General features: G+C 40.4%; 1 protein-coding gene across 5 annotated transcripts in view; it reads right to left on the bottom strand.

Moving 5' to 3' along the window:
- Nucleotides 1-206: 206 nt before the first annotated feature.
- ZCCHC2 (zinc finger CCHC-type containing 2) overlaps nucleotides 207-13,154 on the bottom strand; it is a 111,850-nt gene continuing 98,902 nt past the window's right edge. For 2 of the 5 annotated variants that reach the window (XM_077492063.1, XM_077492064.1), the window contains exons 12-13: nucleotides 3,391-4,854; nucleotides 207-2,802 (exon numbers count right to left, since the gene is read on the bottom strand). In XM_077492063.1, coding sequence (XP_077348189.1) covers nucleotides 2,735-2,802; nucleotides 3,391-4,854 — 1,532 coding nt within the window. In that variant the 3' untranslated portion in view covers nucleotides 207-2,734. Of the gene's footprint in view, nucleotides 4,855-7,557; nucleotides 7,687-13,154 lie in introns of all 5 variants that reach the window. The other 3 variants (XM_077492060.1, XM_077492062.1, XM_077492061.1) reach the window with 3 other exon arrangements.

The following is a 13,154-nucleotide window of genomic DNA, read 5'->3' as shown; positions in this document are numbered from 1 at the left end:
CCCTAACCCAGCCTGCTGTTGAGGTTAGATTTGAGAAGGCCAATATGAAGAGCCACCTGTATATATTTTTAACACATAACCTTTTTTTTAAATATATAAAGCATTTACATGTAAAGCACTATATTATGTGATTCCATCCCCCAAGTCTAATGACTGGTTACAGATCAACATTCAAAATATAAATTAATTAGGAGACTTGCGCAAAATGCTTTCCTGTTTTTTTTATTGCTGTTAATTCAAGGAAATAAGTTTGCATAAAATTCAAAATCTGTTCTAGAAATATAAGTAACCTTTCCAGTACATAACAATTGAAATATCAAAGAATATGGTAAACATACAAATAAAGAGAAGGTAACACCTCACTCTTGAAGTATTGTAGAATCCTCCTATCTCCTTTTTGCTGCTTTAATCCTTGCTGCTTAATCTAACCGAAGAGGAAACTTGCACTACACCTTCACTGTGTTCAATCATATCCAAAATACCTAGATCAAATAAAATATTTATAAGATTTTCTTCTTCCTCTTAAATTAAAGCTTTTTTTGTGAACTTTTCTTATGTCAACTATACATTTTGCCATCCTCAAACATCATATGTTGATGCAGTATAGCTGGGAAGGACAAAATAGTTTAAATCAAGATATCATCTATATATATATTTTTTTTTTTTTTCAAGTTTTGAAATTCATGAACCAACTTTTTGCAATAAGATTTTATAGTTTTAAAAAAATTCTCTATGGTCTTAGTCACCATATTTCCATTTTAAATGTTTTCAATAAGCCTACATTTACCTGTTCTGAAAGAATATAATTAGGACCTAAAAAAAAAAAAAAAAAAAAAAAAAAAAACACCCCACAACTTCTCCAGCGGATGGAAGTTAGAGGAATGCACAAAAGGAAAATAAAAAAACAGTAATATAATGCTGGTAAATGGCTGCTGTTTGACACAGAATACACACCTATCTCCCAGATAACCTCAGTGCACAAAAGGTATGTCAAGCATTACCTGGAATCAAGAAATTGTAGTGCATATATTGGCTTTTTAAAAAATATATATATAAACTGTAAAACAGCAGCAAATGTCTTATGACATGACACTGACTCTAAGGGCAAGGACAGAATAGTGTCTTTGCACACTGAATTTATTCAGTGAAGACCACAATATGTTTCCTCACATTAAAGAAAAACCAGTACTGTGAGAAACATGAAGGCTGCCATTACTGACCTCACCTTTTGAAATTTCTAGTAACCTGGTCTTCGTGCTAATTCAATGGCTTCATAACCTTTCATCACAGACTTTTGACTGTACTCCAACTTTCATTTCTGCATGATAGTTCTGGGACATTTAAAAGACATGGAAACCAGAAACAGCCAGGCAACTGGCATTTTAGGAAGGCAGCTCCTATTTTTTGATCACTACAGGTTTCCTTTAATCTGATCATTGCTTCAGCAATTAAAAAATGGGCATACATGGGAATAACACCATACTCCATCATAAAAGTGTGTGTTCACGAAGATGTGGCATTTAGCTTTTGCTGTAAATAGCACTTGTATGATAGGGCAGGGTACTTTCTCCCACATACTGATAGAGCAATTTTCAGACTAACATGGACCATGCATGTTGCAGTTTTCAGTTTAGACAACTGACATATAAAAATACCACCTTAAAATCACCCTTAAAGAACATAAAAATAATCATCTTCACATTATGAGATATGGTCAGTGGTAGATTTGATAAACAGAGCAATTAAATAGTTAAATCTGCTACTCTTGCCAATTAACAAGAATAGTCTTCAAAATAAATGACTGAAACTTCTCGTACTTAAATACTGTAATTCGTCTTAAGTGTTAAATAAATTAGGCCTGGATATGCCTTGCAGAGGCACCACTGTGTTCTGCCCCAAGGATAACCCACAGCCTGACTGCATAGACAGAACAGTTCTGTCTAAATATAATAGCAGTCAGATAAGTTTAAAGAAAACCTATACATAGGTTATTTTGTTTTCTAGAAAATAAAAATACTTATCAATCAAACTTCAAACTGTTGCAGTTAACATAACAGCAGATGCAAAGGGGGGTCTATGCATCATCAATAAGATAACTTGTTATGAGAGGTCTTCCAAGTCGTCATCTGAAACAAAATATTCAGATACTTCTCTAGCTTTTGACTTGGAGGTGTTAGCTCTTATGTTTTATAGGCATGGTTTTACCCAATAAATAAAACTCAGAAGGGTGAAGAAAAAGTATCTTCAATACAATTGCAAAATCAAACTTCTGTCTTCCTGTTAAACACCAAACCTCTGCTGTGACTTGAATCTACAGCTGAGAGCTTTACACAATCAGACACTGATAGACAGAAGATGCATCACAGATTCAAAGATAAGTCACAGAAATGAACAAAGGTACAGGTCATTGAAATGTCAGGAACATTTACATCTTTTGCAAAACATTAGGTTTCCTCTTCATTTCGGTTTCCAGCACACTGTACATCCAACCATCCTAGGCACGTTATTGAGCCACTGTTCTTCATGTAGGGCTTTGGCCTATTTAAACAGGCATGCTATGTACACTTCTTCAGTTCGAGGTACACAATTCATGGCACAATAATGGGCGTCTCATCATCTTGAAGTTGTAAACATTCTAGCTCCTAAACCCATCATGAAAAGGAAAGTGAATTTTCCATATGGTAACGTTACAAGTAGATTCAACGTACATGTAATAATTTTTTGTGGACTGGTGTCAGTCAGCAGAATCCAAAGAATCATGAGAGGGATTAAGGAGAGGTGCATACCTCAGCCTGAAAGTGCCTAAAACAGGAAAGAGAACTTCTGAGTCAATGTTTACAAACTAGAAAAGTTCAACAAAATATTTATGGGGGTAAAGAAGCACAAAATCAAAAAGGCACTTTTTCAGTGGGTGATTGAGCATCACAGTTGCTATAGTAATACATAGTGGAGACCCATTAAACAGCTTTAAACTTAATAAAATTGCTTACTTCTCATGGGGGGTGGGGGGTGGAGGGGGGGTGCAGGGGCAGTTTTTTTACATCCCCAAATATTCTCTTAATTTCTTCTTATTTTCTTGGCTACACAAGTTACACATTATAAAGTTTCAATACAACAGACAGACATGGAGTTACAGAGGCACAGGAGTTTTAAATTATTAGACACACAAAATACAAAACAATGACAGAGGGACTTTACTAGCTTTGTTTTCGTTCTTTAGCCAATGGTCAGAATGATTCGTTAGAATGGTCTACACCATTGCAGCCAGCAAAGTGGGAAAACAGGACACACACGCGTGCGCGCGCACACACACACCCAAATACCAATCATGTTGGAACAGAAGAAACAAGAAAATTTAGAAACAAGTCCTCTGGGAAGTATCACGATTACCTTGCTGATTGGCCTCCATAGGTGGTTGCTTACAGTCCTGTGCATAATGACCAGCTACCCCACAGTTGAAGCATGAGATATTGCCATTTTTCTTAGCCACTGATCCATTAGCGTTGCCTACTACATTGGTTGCTGGGTAAATTGGGTACAACCTAGCAAACCCTGCCATCTGCTGCATTCCATAATTGGCCTGGCCACCAAGCACAGGTTCATGCATTAGTCCATTGGTATAGGGAGGCTGATGCAGGAAGACAGGATAGTGTGTTCCATTGCTCTGGTGTGCTTGGTTGAGGTAGGTGCTATTGCAGATTGATGGCATAGGAAAGGGAAACGGAACTCGAGTGAACATCTGTCCAGGGACTGGATTAGGATAATAGTAATTTCCCATCGGTACTCCACAACCGCATCTACGTCCACAAGAGCCACATGTCCCAGTGCTCATTTGCTGTGGTGATAAAAGCGTCCCATTTGTGCTAGTATTACCAACTGCAGCACTAATAAAAGAAGTGCTATCACTCTGTGCAGTACTGTGTGTCAATGCAGGGCTTGGACTGGGTGCAGGACCAGGGCTATGGGTAGGAACAGTGAGAGGAACGGCAGATTGCACCTGACCTATACAATTATTAGCTGGCTGAGCAGCAGGGGCAGCAGCATTCAGCACATTGGTGTTAGGTGTAGGTAACACTCCACTTGGAAGTGATGGTCCAGGAAGTTGGTACGGGATTGTTGAAGGTGCTGGGGTCAAGTTAGTGCCTGAAAGAACCAACTTCACATTGGCAGCCGGAGATGCAATCCCCAAATTTCCATCCAGATGAGGCACTACCTGATTAAGACTTGCTACTTGTGAAATAGTTTTACTGAGGGGTTCTGAAGCAGTCACAGGAGAAGCTGTAAAGCCTCCATGGTTGTGAATTGAAATAAATCCAGCATTGGCAGTTCCCAAACCCATATTAGTCTGTGTTGATCCATTAACCGTACAGGCCTCCACTGACCCCTGAGTAGGTATTTTTAGCCTTTGAACTGGCATTTGCAAAGCGGGGCTACTAGGCGAGCAGTTCCTTGGAAGAAAAGTGGAAGGGACAGGCATTGGGGGCGTCAGTATATCAATGCACTTCCCTGGTTCCCCTATGGCAGAGGCTACAGTGGCAACACCAATTCCAAGGGAACTCTGGTGAATCAGCTCCCTCACAGGGGGCATAGAAACTGGGCTAACTATCATACCCAGAGTTTTTCCTTCTGTCGGAAGTGGATGCCCAGGTTCCATCTTCTCTAGGTTAGTTGGCATCATGCAGTGCAATGTAGGTAAAAGAGTTTGAAACTGTGTAAAGGTGCGACTATTCAAGGAATCAATACTTTCATTACTAGTAAGGTGGTCAGATAACTTGGCTGATGATGTATTTACTGAAGCAAATGTTGGGAATCCTGCGACATGTTTGCCAGAATCCTCTGAATTGCTGTCTGTATCTGTTAAAAGAAAAATATAAAACAGAAATTAAACTGGGAAAAATTGAGAATAGGATGTTAAACTAAAGAAGTCTGCAGTTATATCTTATTTTATAAGTAATGATACTATGAGAATTAACAAACAAATGGAAAACCAAGTAAATTTATTTTTAACTGTGATCTGAAAAGTAAACCTCAGCTGATCTTAAAGTAAAGTGGAGTGCTGGCACCTCTAATTATCATGTGCTTATTTTCAATTAATTTGGGTCTGTGACATGTTTACATTTAAGCTGGGTTCACACTAGTGCGAATTGGATGCGGGTTTCTCCGCATCCATTTCGAACAGGAGATTGTGACCGGCTCAAGCAAGCACAAGGGTTCTGTGCGTCTTTGGCTCTGTTTCAGGTCTGAATTCAGGCAATAAGTCGGGCTTGATTCGTCCCTGAAAACGGAGAACAGGGATGCATCGGACCCCTGCCGTCAGCCGCATCTGTTTCAAGTGTGAACCCAGCCTCAAAAAGTAATATGGGTTCAGAATTTCTAAACCATTACTATGTCGTGGGTGAACGATTACCTTTTGGTACGGTGGATGGAACAAACAATCCACAATGGCAGTGTATAAACCTGAAGTAGTTTGAGTGAGGCAACTCGCTGTACATTAAAAACATGATATTCCAAAATAACTTGTCAGCATCCTGTGCATGCTTAGGTACGGCCAGCAGCATTGCCTAACCAGCAAGAGGCTGCAGCTGGCTACACCTTAAAGTGGTTCTAAAGGCTCTTTTTTAAATAAAAAACATGTTATACCTTCCTGCTCTGTGCAAAAATATTGGAGTGGTCTCTCACCTCCTCTTCTGGAGCCCCTCCTAAAGGAGTGCACACTCAGCATGCTGTGTGCTAAGGGGGCACCTGTGCGGGCAGGCTCCCAAGCCGGGCTGTGTTCATCAATAGCCATGTTCCCCAGGGCAGGGCCACAGACAGGCACAGCACTGGATCGAGAAAAGACCCAGGTAAGTAAGTGTAAGCGCGTGCGTGTGTGTGTTGGGAGGGGGTGGGAGGCATAGGAACAAGTAGTTGGACATTTGTTACCTTAAAGCTGACAGTTCCACCCAAAAGTGGAACTTCTGCTTAATTGGTTCCTCCCTGTCACATTTGGCACCTTTCAGGGGGAGCGGAGACCTGTTTTTGACCAGTCCCCTTCCCCACTTCCAGGAGACCGGGCCAATCAGAAAGCACAGCGAGCTCCGCATGTGTAGAAGGGAACTGGGCGTGAAGCCAAAAGGCTTCAGCCCGGTTCCCTTACCTGGAAGGGCGACGGCTACACCAGTTGATCCGAACATCCAATAACAGGTAAGTGTCCATATAGTAAAAGTCAGCAGCTACAGTAATTGTAGCTGCTGACTTAATCCCCCCCCCCCCAAAGGTGGAACTCCACTTTAAGGCAGGGGATGCATTAAAGTAGAAAAACAGTTTTTGACTTTAGAACCACTTCAAGATGCTTTTATGGAGAAAGTGTTACCTTGAAGTCATAAGACACACAAAAAAAAAAAATCAAACCTGTGTCCCCTAATGACTGTTTTAGGAAGGAGTGCTACAGAAGCAATGGCTAGTTTAGCAACAACCATGACTTCCCAGTCACTTAGACTTGACAGATAATTGTGTAGTCCATTTGAAAATATATATTTTTTAAATGCTTTATTTTTTTAGCTTAAAAAATTAGGGTTGTCAGTTCAAAGCCCAGCCACAGCACTACCTGTCTGGAATTTGCATGATCTACCTGTGCCTGTGTGGGTTTCCTCCCACATTCCAAAGACATGCTGGTAAGTTATCTAGCTCCTGTCTAAATTGGCTCTAGTATGTGTATGTGTATGTATGAATGGGAGTTAGGGACTTCAGATTCTATGCTCCTGGGGGGGCAGGGACTGATGTGAATGTAAAATATATATGTAAAGCACTGCAAAAATAGTTTGGCATTATATAAATATCTATAATAAATAATAATTTAAATTTGTTTAAAAGTGCAGATTTAAAGAGGTAGGAAAGAGGAGAAGGAAAAAGGATACAAAGAAAATAAATTAACATTCCAAAAGGAAGCCATTAAGGGAAGAAAGAACTCAACCTATCGAATTAACGGACTTCATTACCTAAATACAGGCATGAAACCACTGAGTGCTGAATACAGTCAAGGTCTAATTTGAAGGATGATACAGAAGACGAATTTGGCAATAAAGATACAATAAAGCCCATGTTTACAGTGGCTGTCTGTACCATTCATCAAAGTAATATAAAAAAAAAAAAAAAAAAAAAAAAATTCATTCTGCAAGCTTCAGTTTGCTTAATACTGGGTGCCTATAGGCAATTTGTTAGTTCAATCATGCTACTAAATTCATCAGTAATCACTAGCCATAGGTGAACGTAAAGAAACTGGACACACAAATTTAGAGCATTATGTGATCATTAGTGGTTAATTGTTCCTACATGCTACACTTCACTATTTCTTATGTATAACGATCAATCACTAACAGATTATTAGTAGCAAGATTGTACCAACAAAACTGCCTGTGTTACTATCTTTAATGCTGTAACAATAGGTTAACCAAAAATATATACAAAAATGCTGTTTTTCAATATTGACCCCCAAGTCTGCAATATAAGCGCTAAGCCCAACTGTACTCCAGTATTACACCAAATCCATTTATACAAGCTGCCCCTTTTGGTGCCAACCTCTGTCTTTCTCTTCTTCACTTTCAAAGCTCTCCCTCCTGTTATGGCGGGGACTAGGTGGGGAACTGTAACTCTCAGAAGAGGTCTCTCCACACGTTTCATGCCCTGACCCAACTTCCAGTGTTGGATCTAAAAACAAGAGACAGAGAAATGTTCTTTCAAATATTTTGGCCCATAGAAATAAATTGATTGACAGTTGACTAAATCAAAATAATTACAAAGAACAAAAAAGCCATCATTTGAAGTTGGATTTGAATTTGTATTCTTTAAAGTTGAATTACCGATCACTAAAATTACGTGAAAATTTGAATAAAACTTTATTGGATAAAAAAAAAATTATGTGAAAAAGCCTAACTATAGTTATTGACAAAGGGTAACTTCTATTCTGCATCTGTCAAGAGCAGATTGGTGGTGGCATGAGGAGATGAGAGCAGTGTATGGATGGCATCCATCTACAGGTCCCAGCTATTGTGCCTGAAAAAAGTGGCTGAGGTACATTGCAGTACCTAATAGAATTTGAAGACTGCCATTTCTTTAATGGTCGTTTCACACTGCTGAGCTGCAGCGTGGGTGTCCCAGTGGTTTTCCTTTAGACTATTAGGTCCCACAATTTGGTGTGTTTTCTAAATGCACACCAAAAGTCCTGCATGCTGCATCTTAGGTGCGCATTCAAAAAAACGTGTCAAAAGTGCAAGACATAATGCAACGTCTATGGATAACCACAGGTTAATCAAATGCAACTTGCCGGTATACCTGCGCTGCAGCCAAACCACAGCACAGCAGTGTGAAACCGCTCTTAATGTTAATTTACCTTAAGGCGGTTGTAAACTCTCTAAAAAAAAAAAAAAAAAACATCCGGCAATGTTATGTGCTGGTTTGCATTATGTAAAAACTTACCTTAAAACAAAGCCCTCCAGTGATGCGCTTCCATCTATACACGATCTTCCTTCTGGGTTCACAGGCCCTAATCCTTTGAAGGGACAATCCGCGATGACGTCACTCCCATGTATGCATGCTGGAGTTGCTGGTAATGGCACAGGGCTCTGAAAGAATGGCATCGGTATGCCGTTCCTTCAGAACGCATGCACCGGTAAATGTCTCCTAAATGGAGATATTTACTGTACCTATAGTTAAGCCTTACTATAGGTTTACCCAATAGGTAGAAAAGAACCAATGATGTTTACTCTTACTCCCACTTTAACAAATTAAAAAGTAAATGAAGAGAAATTCAAATCAAAAATCACCTTTTGCCTTGAAAACAGCACCAATTGTTCTAGTTACACTTGCGCACAGTGTTTGAAGGAACTTGGCAGGTAGGTTGTTCCAAACATCTTGGAGAACTAACTACAGATCTTCTGTAGACGTAGGCTGCATCAAATCCTGTCTCTTGATGTAATCCCAGACAGACTCAATGCTCAGCTCAAGGCTCTGTGGGGGTCAAACCATCACTTATAGGACTCCTTGCTGCAGAATCAATTTGGGGCCAATCACACGCCTCCCTGATGGTATGCCACGATGGATACATATCTGCCTGTATTTTTTTTTTTTTTTAGCATTGAGGACACCATTGATCCTGACAAAATCTCCACTTCCATTTGCAGAAATGCAGCCCCAAACTTGCAAGGAACCTCCACCATGCTTCACTGTTGCCTGAAGACATTTAATTATTGTACTGCTCCCCAGCCCTTCAGCTAACAAATTGCCTCCTGCTACAGCCAAATTTTGACTGTCCACAGCACCTGCTGTCATTTTATGTACCTCAGTCCCTATGTTTTCATGCAAAGTTAAGTCGCTTAGCCTTGTTTGCACATCTGAGGTATGGCTTTTTCCTTCCAGGAAGATTACTTCTGGCCAGACTTCTCCAGATATATGGGTGTACCTGGGTCAATGGCTTCAGTCAGTTCAGTGGTGGTGGGAAGCAAGCATGATGAGTCTTTCACCTACTGCATTAAAGTGGATGTAAATCCTCACATATACCCAGTGAAGTGAACACCCTCAGATGATACACAGGGATGAATCAAATCCTCCTATATAAGTTTACATGTATATCTGCTGTCTTCATATTTATATACTGTTTAAAAAAGGTGTTAGGAGATTTTCTCTTCCTGGTTAGCACTGCAGTGAAGTCTGGGCATACAGCGAAGACAGCTGATTGGAGGAAAGGCACCCCCCCCCCCCCCCCCCTCATAGGTAGAGACGTTCAGCTCTGTTCGTTGAATCGTTCAGCTCAGTGCTAATCTATTTATAGCATCCTCCCCAACACAAAACTCAGGCTGCCTTTATCAGATGCGCTGTAGAACTTGTCAGGAGTGATCAGGCTGATAACAGAAGAATGGAGAAGGAGACAGCTATGGGACATAGTGCTTTGAAGAGAGATAACAAAACACTGCAGATATATGTGCCAAGCTCAAATTTCATGAATCAGGTTTACATCCACTTTAAGTTTCCTTGACCGGCCACTGTCTACGGTCCTCAGCATTGCCCGATCAATAGTGGTGTTCTCAATACTGAGAAATACAGATACTTATCCATCCTGCCATACCATCAGGGCAGTGTGTGTGAGTGGCCCAAAATGTATTCTGCAGAAGGACAACAATCCCAAACATACAGCAAATGTCATTAAGAACCATCTTCAGTGTGAAGAATAACAGAGTCCTGGATGTGATGCTTTGGCCCCTACAGAGCCCTGATCTCAACATTATTGAGCCTGTCTGGGATTATATGAAGAGACTGAATGATTTGAGCCAGCCTACATCCAAAGATCTGTGATTAGTTCCAAGAGGTTTGGAACAAACTACCTGCAGAGTTCCTTCAAAAAATGTGTGCAGGTTTACTTAGAAGAATTGATGCTGATTTGAAGCCAAAAAGGTAGTCATACCAAATATTAGATTTTTCTTCTGGTCGCTCACTTTCCATTTAGTAAATTGATAAAAACAAACAATTAAAAATATAGATTTTTGGAAGCATTCTTACTTTACAGCATTTCTTCACACCTGCCTAAAACTTGCGTATACGTTTTTGAGATATACATCTCTATCCCTATAATATATATTCTATATACTCAATTACATATTTTGATATCTTATCTCTATTTTATATGCCCATTTGTTTATTTTTTAATTTATCATTTGTTGTACCATAATGGTGTATACATATATTTTAAATTATCTGCCATATATAGTACCTGGAAGTGTAAAGACATTGGTGGTGTTAGCTTATTATATTCCTGACAGTTTGCTGGCATCCATAAATCTTTGTATTTTATACCTTTTTGTTAACAGTATTGGATTCTGGAGGATTAAGCGACCAGCATTGTTTGTATTGGATTCCTTGCTGGCTTCTTACTTCCAGGTAAAAAAGCAGTCAGTTATTGGCTGCTACGATAATGTTTTTGCCTCCACAAGTTAAGAGCGTCTTTACCTACCTTTGTTAAAGCCTGGAAGGATGCAACACATCAAGTGGGCGGGACGGTATTAGGATCTGCTTGCTGGTTTACAATAGCAGTACTGAGGCTGCTTTTATGATATGCCTGTGTGCATTGTGTACATGCGAGTGGATTACTTTCTAAGCAATTTTTTTTACAACATGGTACACTTATGAAGCTTTCCATGTGCTTCTATATGAACATATGAGCCCTGTGTGGACAATAAGAGCTTTGCAGTTGATCTCTTAAAGCAATAGGAGACCTAGTCATTTACCAGCGAGGTCCACCACTGGAGGTGAGGCCACATATTTTAATGCTCACTTGTGTGACAAGTGAAGATTTCACAGGATTGCTGATCTACCATTATATTTGTGTTCACTGCATGGAAGTTTTGCTGTGATTCACATAAAGAGTGTGGGGCTTTTTTAGGACTCTTTGCATTAAGCAAGTTTTTCTTCTCTCTACACTGATTTATAGGTTTATTCACTGTATTTACCTAGTAAGGACTGTTTGTTTTGGCACGGATGTGATTACACATTGAATGTGTTTGCGCATTGATTACTATTGCATGTTTATTATAGTAATTGGAGTGCTTCACTGCCTTTCATTGCTCATTCTATTTTCTGTGTTGTGACTGTACATTTTAGTGGGAGCTGCGCAACTTTTTTTTGTGGATTTTCTTCTTACTGGTATTGGGATATTTATTTTCTTAAGGATTATAAACTGCTAATCTACTGCCCAACGTGCCACCATGCTCAGCCTGCTGCTAACACTACTGTATCTGTAGATACAGCTGGGAGTTCTCTTGTAAATATGGCCGAATATGTGCTAAAAGGCTGGAGAGATCACTGGATAAAGCAATCTACTTAATAAACTGACTTTGCGGTTTCTCAATTTGGTGAAAAAGCAGTACCAAGAGTATATGCACAGAACTTGTGTCCCTCAACGAACTACAAGAAAATAGGATTTTTGTACTTACCGTAAAATCCATTTCTCTGTAATTCACCGACCGACACAGCTCCTCTCTTAGCCATTGGGTTGTTATGCCCACCACTAGGAGAATACTAGGCATTAGTTGTTACATAACACTCAGAACTCTTTAGTTCCACCCAGGGGATGGTCCCTTGGGCAACAACCCTACAGCCTGCCATGTAGTCATTAGTACGTCAACAAGCAGTATAACGTAAAGAGAAAAAGGAGGGGCGGGTGCTGTGTCGGTTGGTGAATTACAGAGAAAAGGATTTTATGGTGACTACAAAAAATCCTATTTTCTCTTATAGTCAACGACCGATACAGCTCCTCTCTTAGCCATTGGGACGTCCCCAAGCAGTGCCGAACGAGGGGTGGGAAAACAGCATAGAAACTTCATCCACCATAGCAAGTGGGAACTAGTGAAACTTTACCCACAAAAAAACAAAACAATATTGCCTGGAGAAAACCACCACAAAACCAGGGTACCCTGAACAGGAGTGACTACCCACAACCACACCAAACTGCGGAACGTAATGCAACAGTGCCTTAACTTAACGGTTCTGCATTTTTAATCGAAAAAAATCAGGAAAAATAAAATATACCGCATATTCAATTGCAACTATACGGCCGCCTGCAAAACTTTGCAGCCAAAACAGGCATCAGCCGATGCACTAATGTCTACCTTGCAGAACTTGCTAAACATGTGGACAGATGACCAGGCCACTGCTTTACACACCTGAGCGACAGACGCTTGTTGTCGGAAGGTCCAAGACGTTCTGATTGCCCTTGTAGAGTGGGCCCTGACCAGAAAGGGAGGTACCTGCCCCTTCAAGGCATAGGCTTGTACTACAATCTGTCTGATACACCTGGAAATGGTGGCAGACGAGACCGCCATGCCTTTCTTTGGACCAGCCACCGAAACAAACAGCGAGTCTGACTTCTGAAAGGGAGCAGTAGCAGACAAATACACCTTTAGAGCCCGAACCACGCCCAGAGCGTGAAGGGCCACTTCCTTAGGGTGCTTTGGCTTAGGATCCAAAGATGGTAATACAATGAATGTCCTCACTGATATGAAAAGCAGAGACCTCCTTCGGTAGAAAAGACTGTTGCGGACGCAACACCACCTTATCCTTGTGGATAACCAGATAAGGCGACTTGCAGGACAAAGCAACCAGTTCCAAAACCCTCCTGGCCGATGTGA

The sequence above is a fragment of the Lithobates pipiens genome, unplaced genomic scaffold, assembly GCF_037356315.1.
Source record: "Lithobates pipiens isolate NorthernLeopardFrog02 unplaced genomic scaffold, aLitPip1_a1.2 Scaffold_19, whole genome shotgun sequence".
Taxonomy (NCBI): Eukaryota; Metazoa; Chordata; class Amphibia; order Anura; family Ranidae; genus Lithobates; species Lithobates pipiens.
Note: the sequence above shows the minus strand (reverse complement) of the source record. Positions and strands in the feature narration are given on the sequence as shown.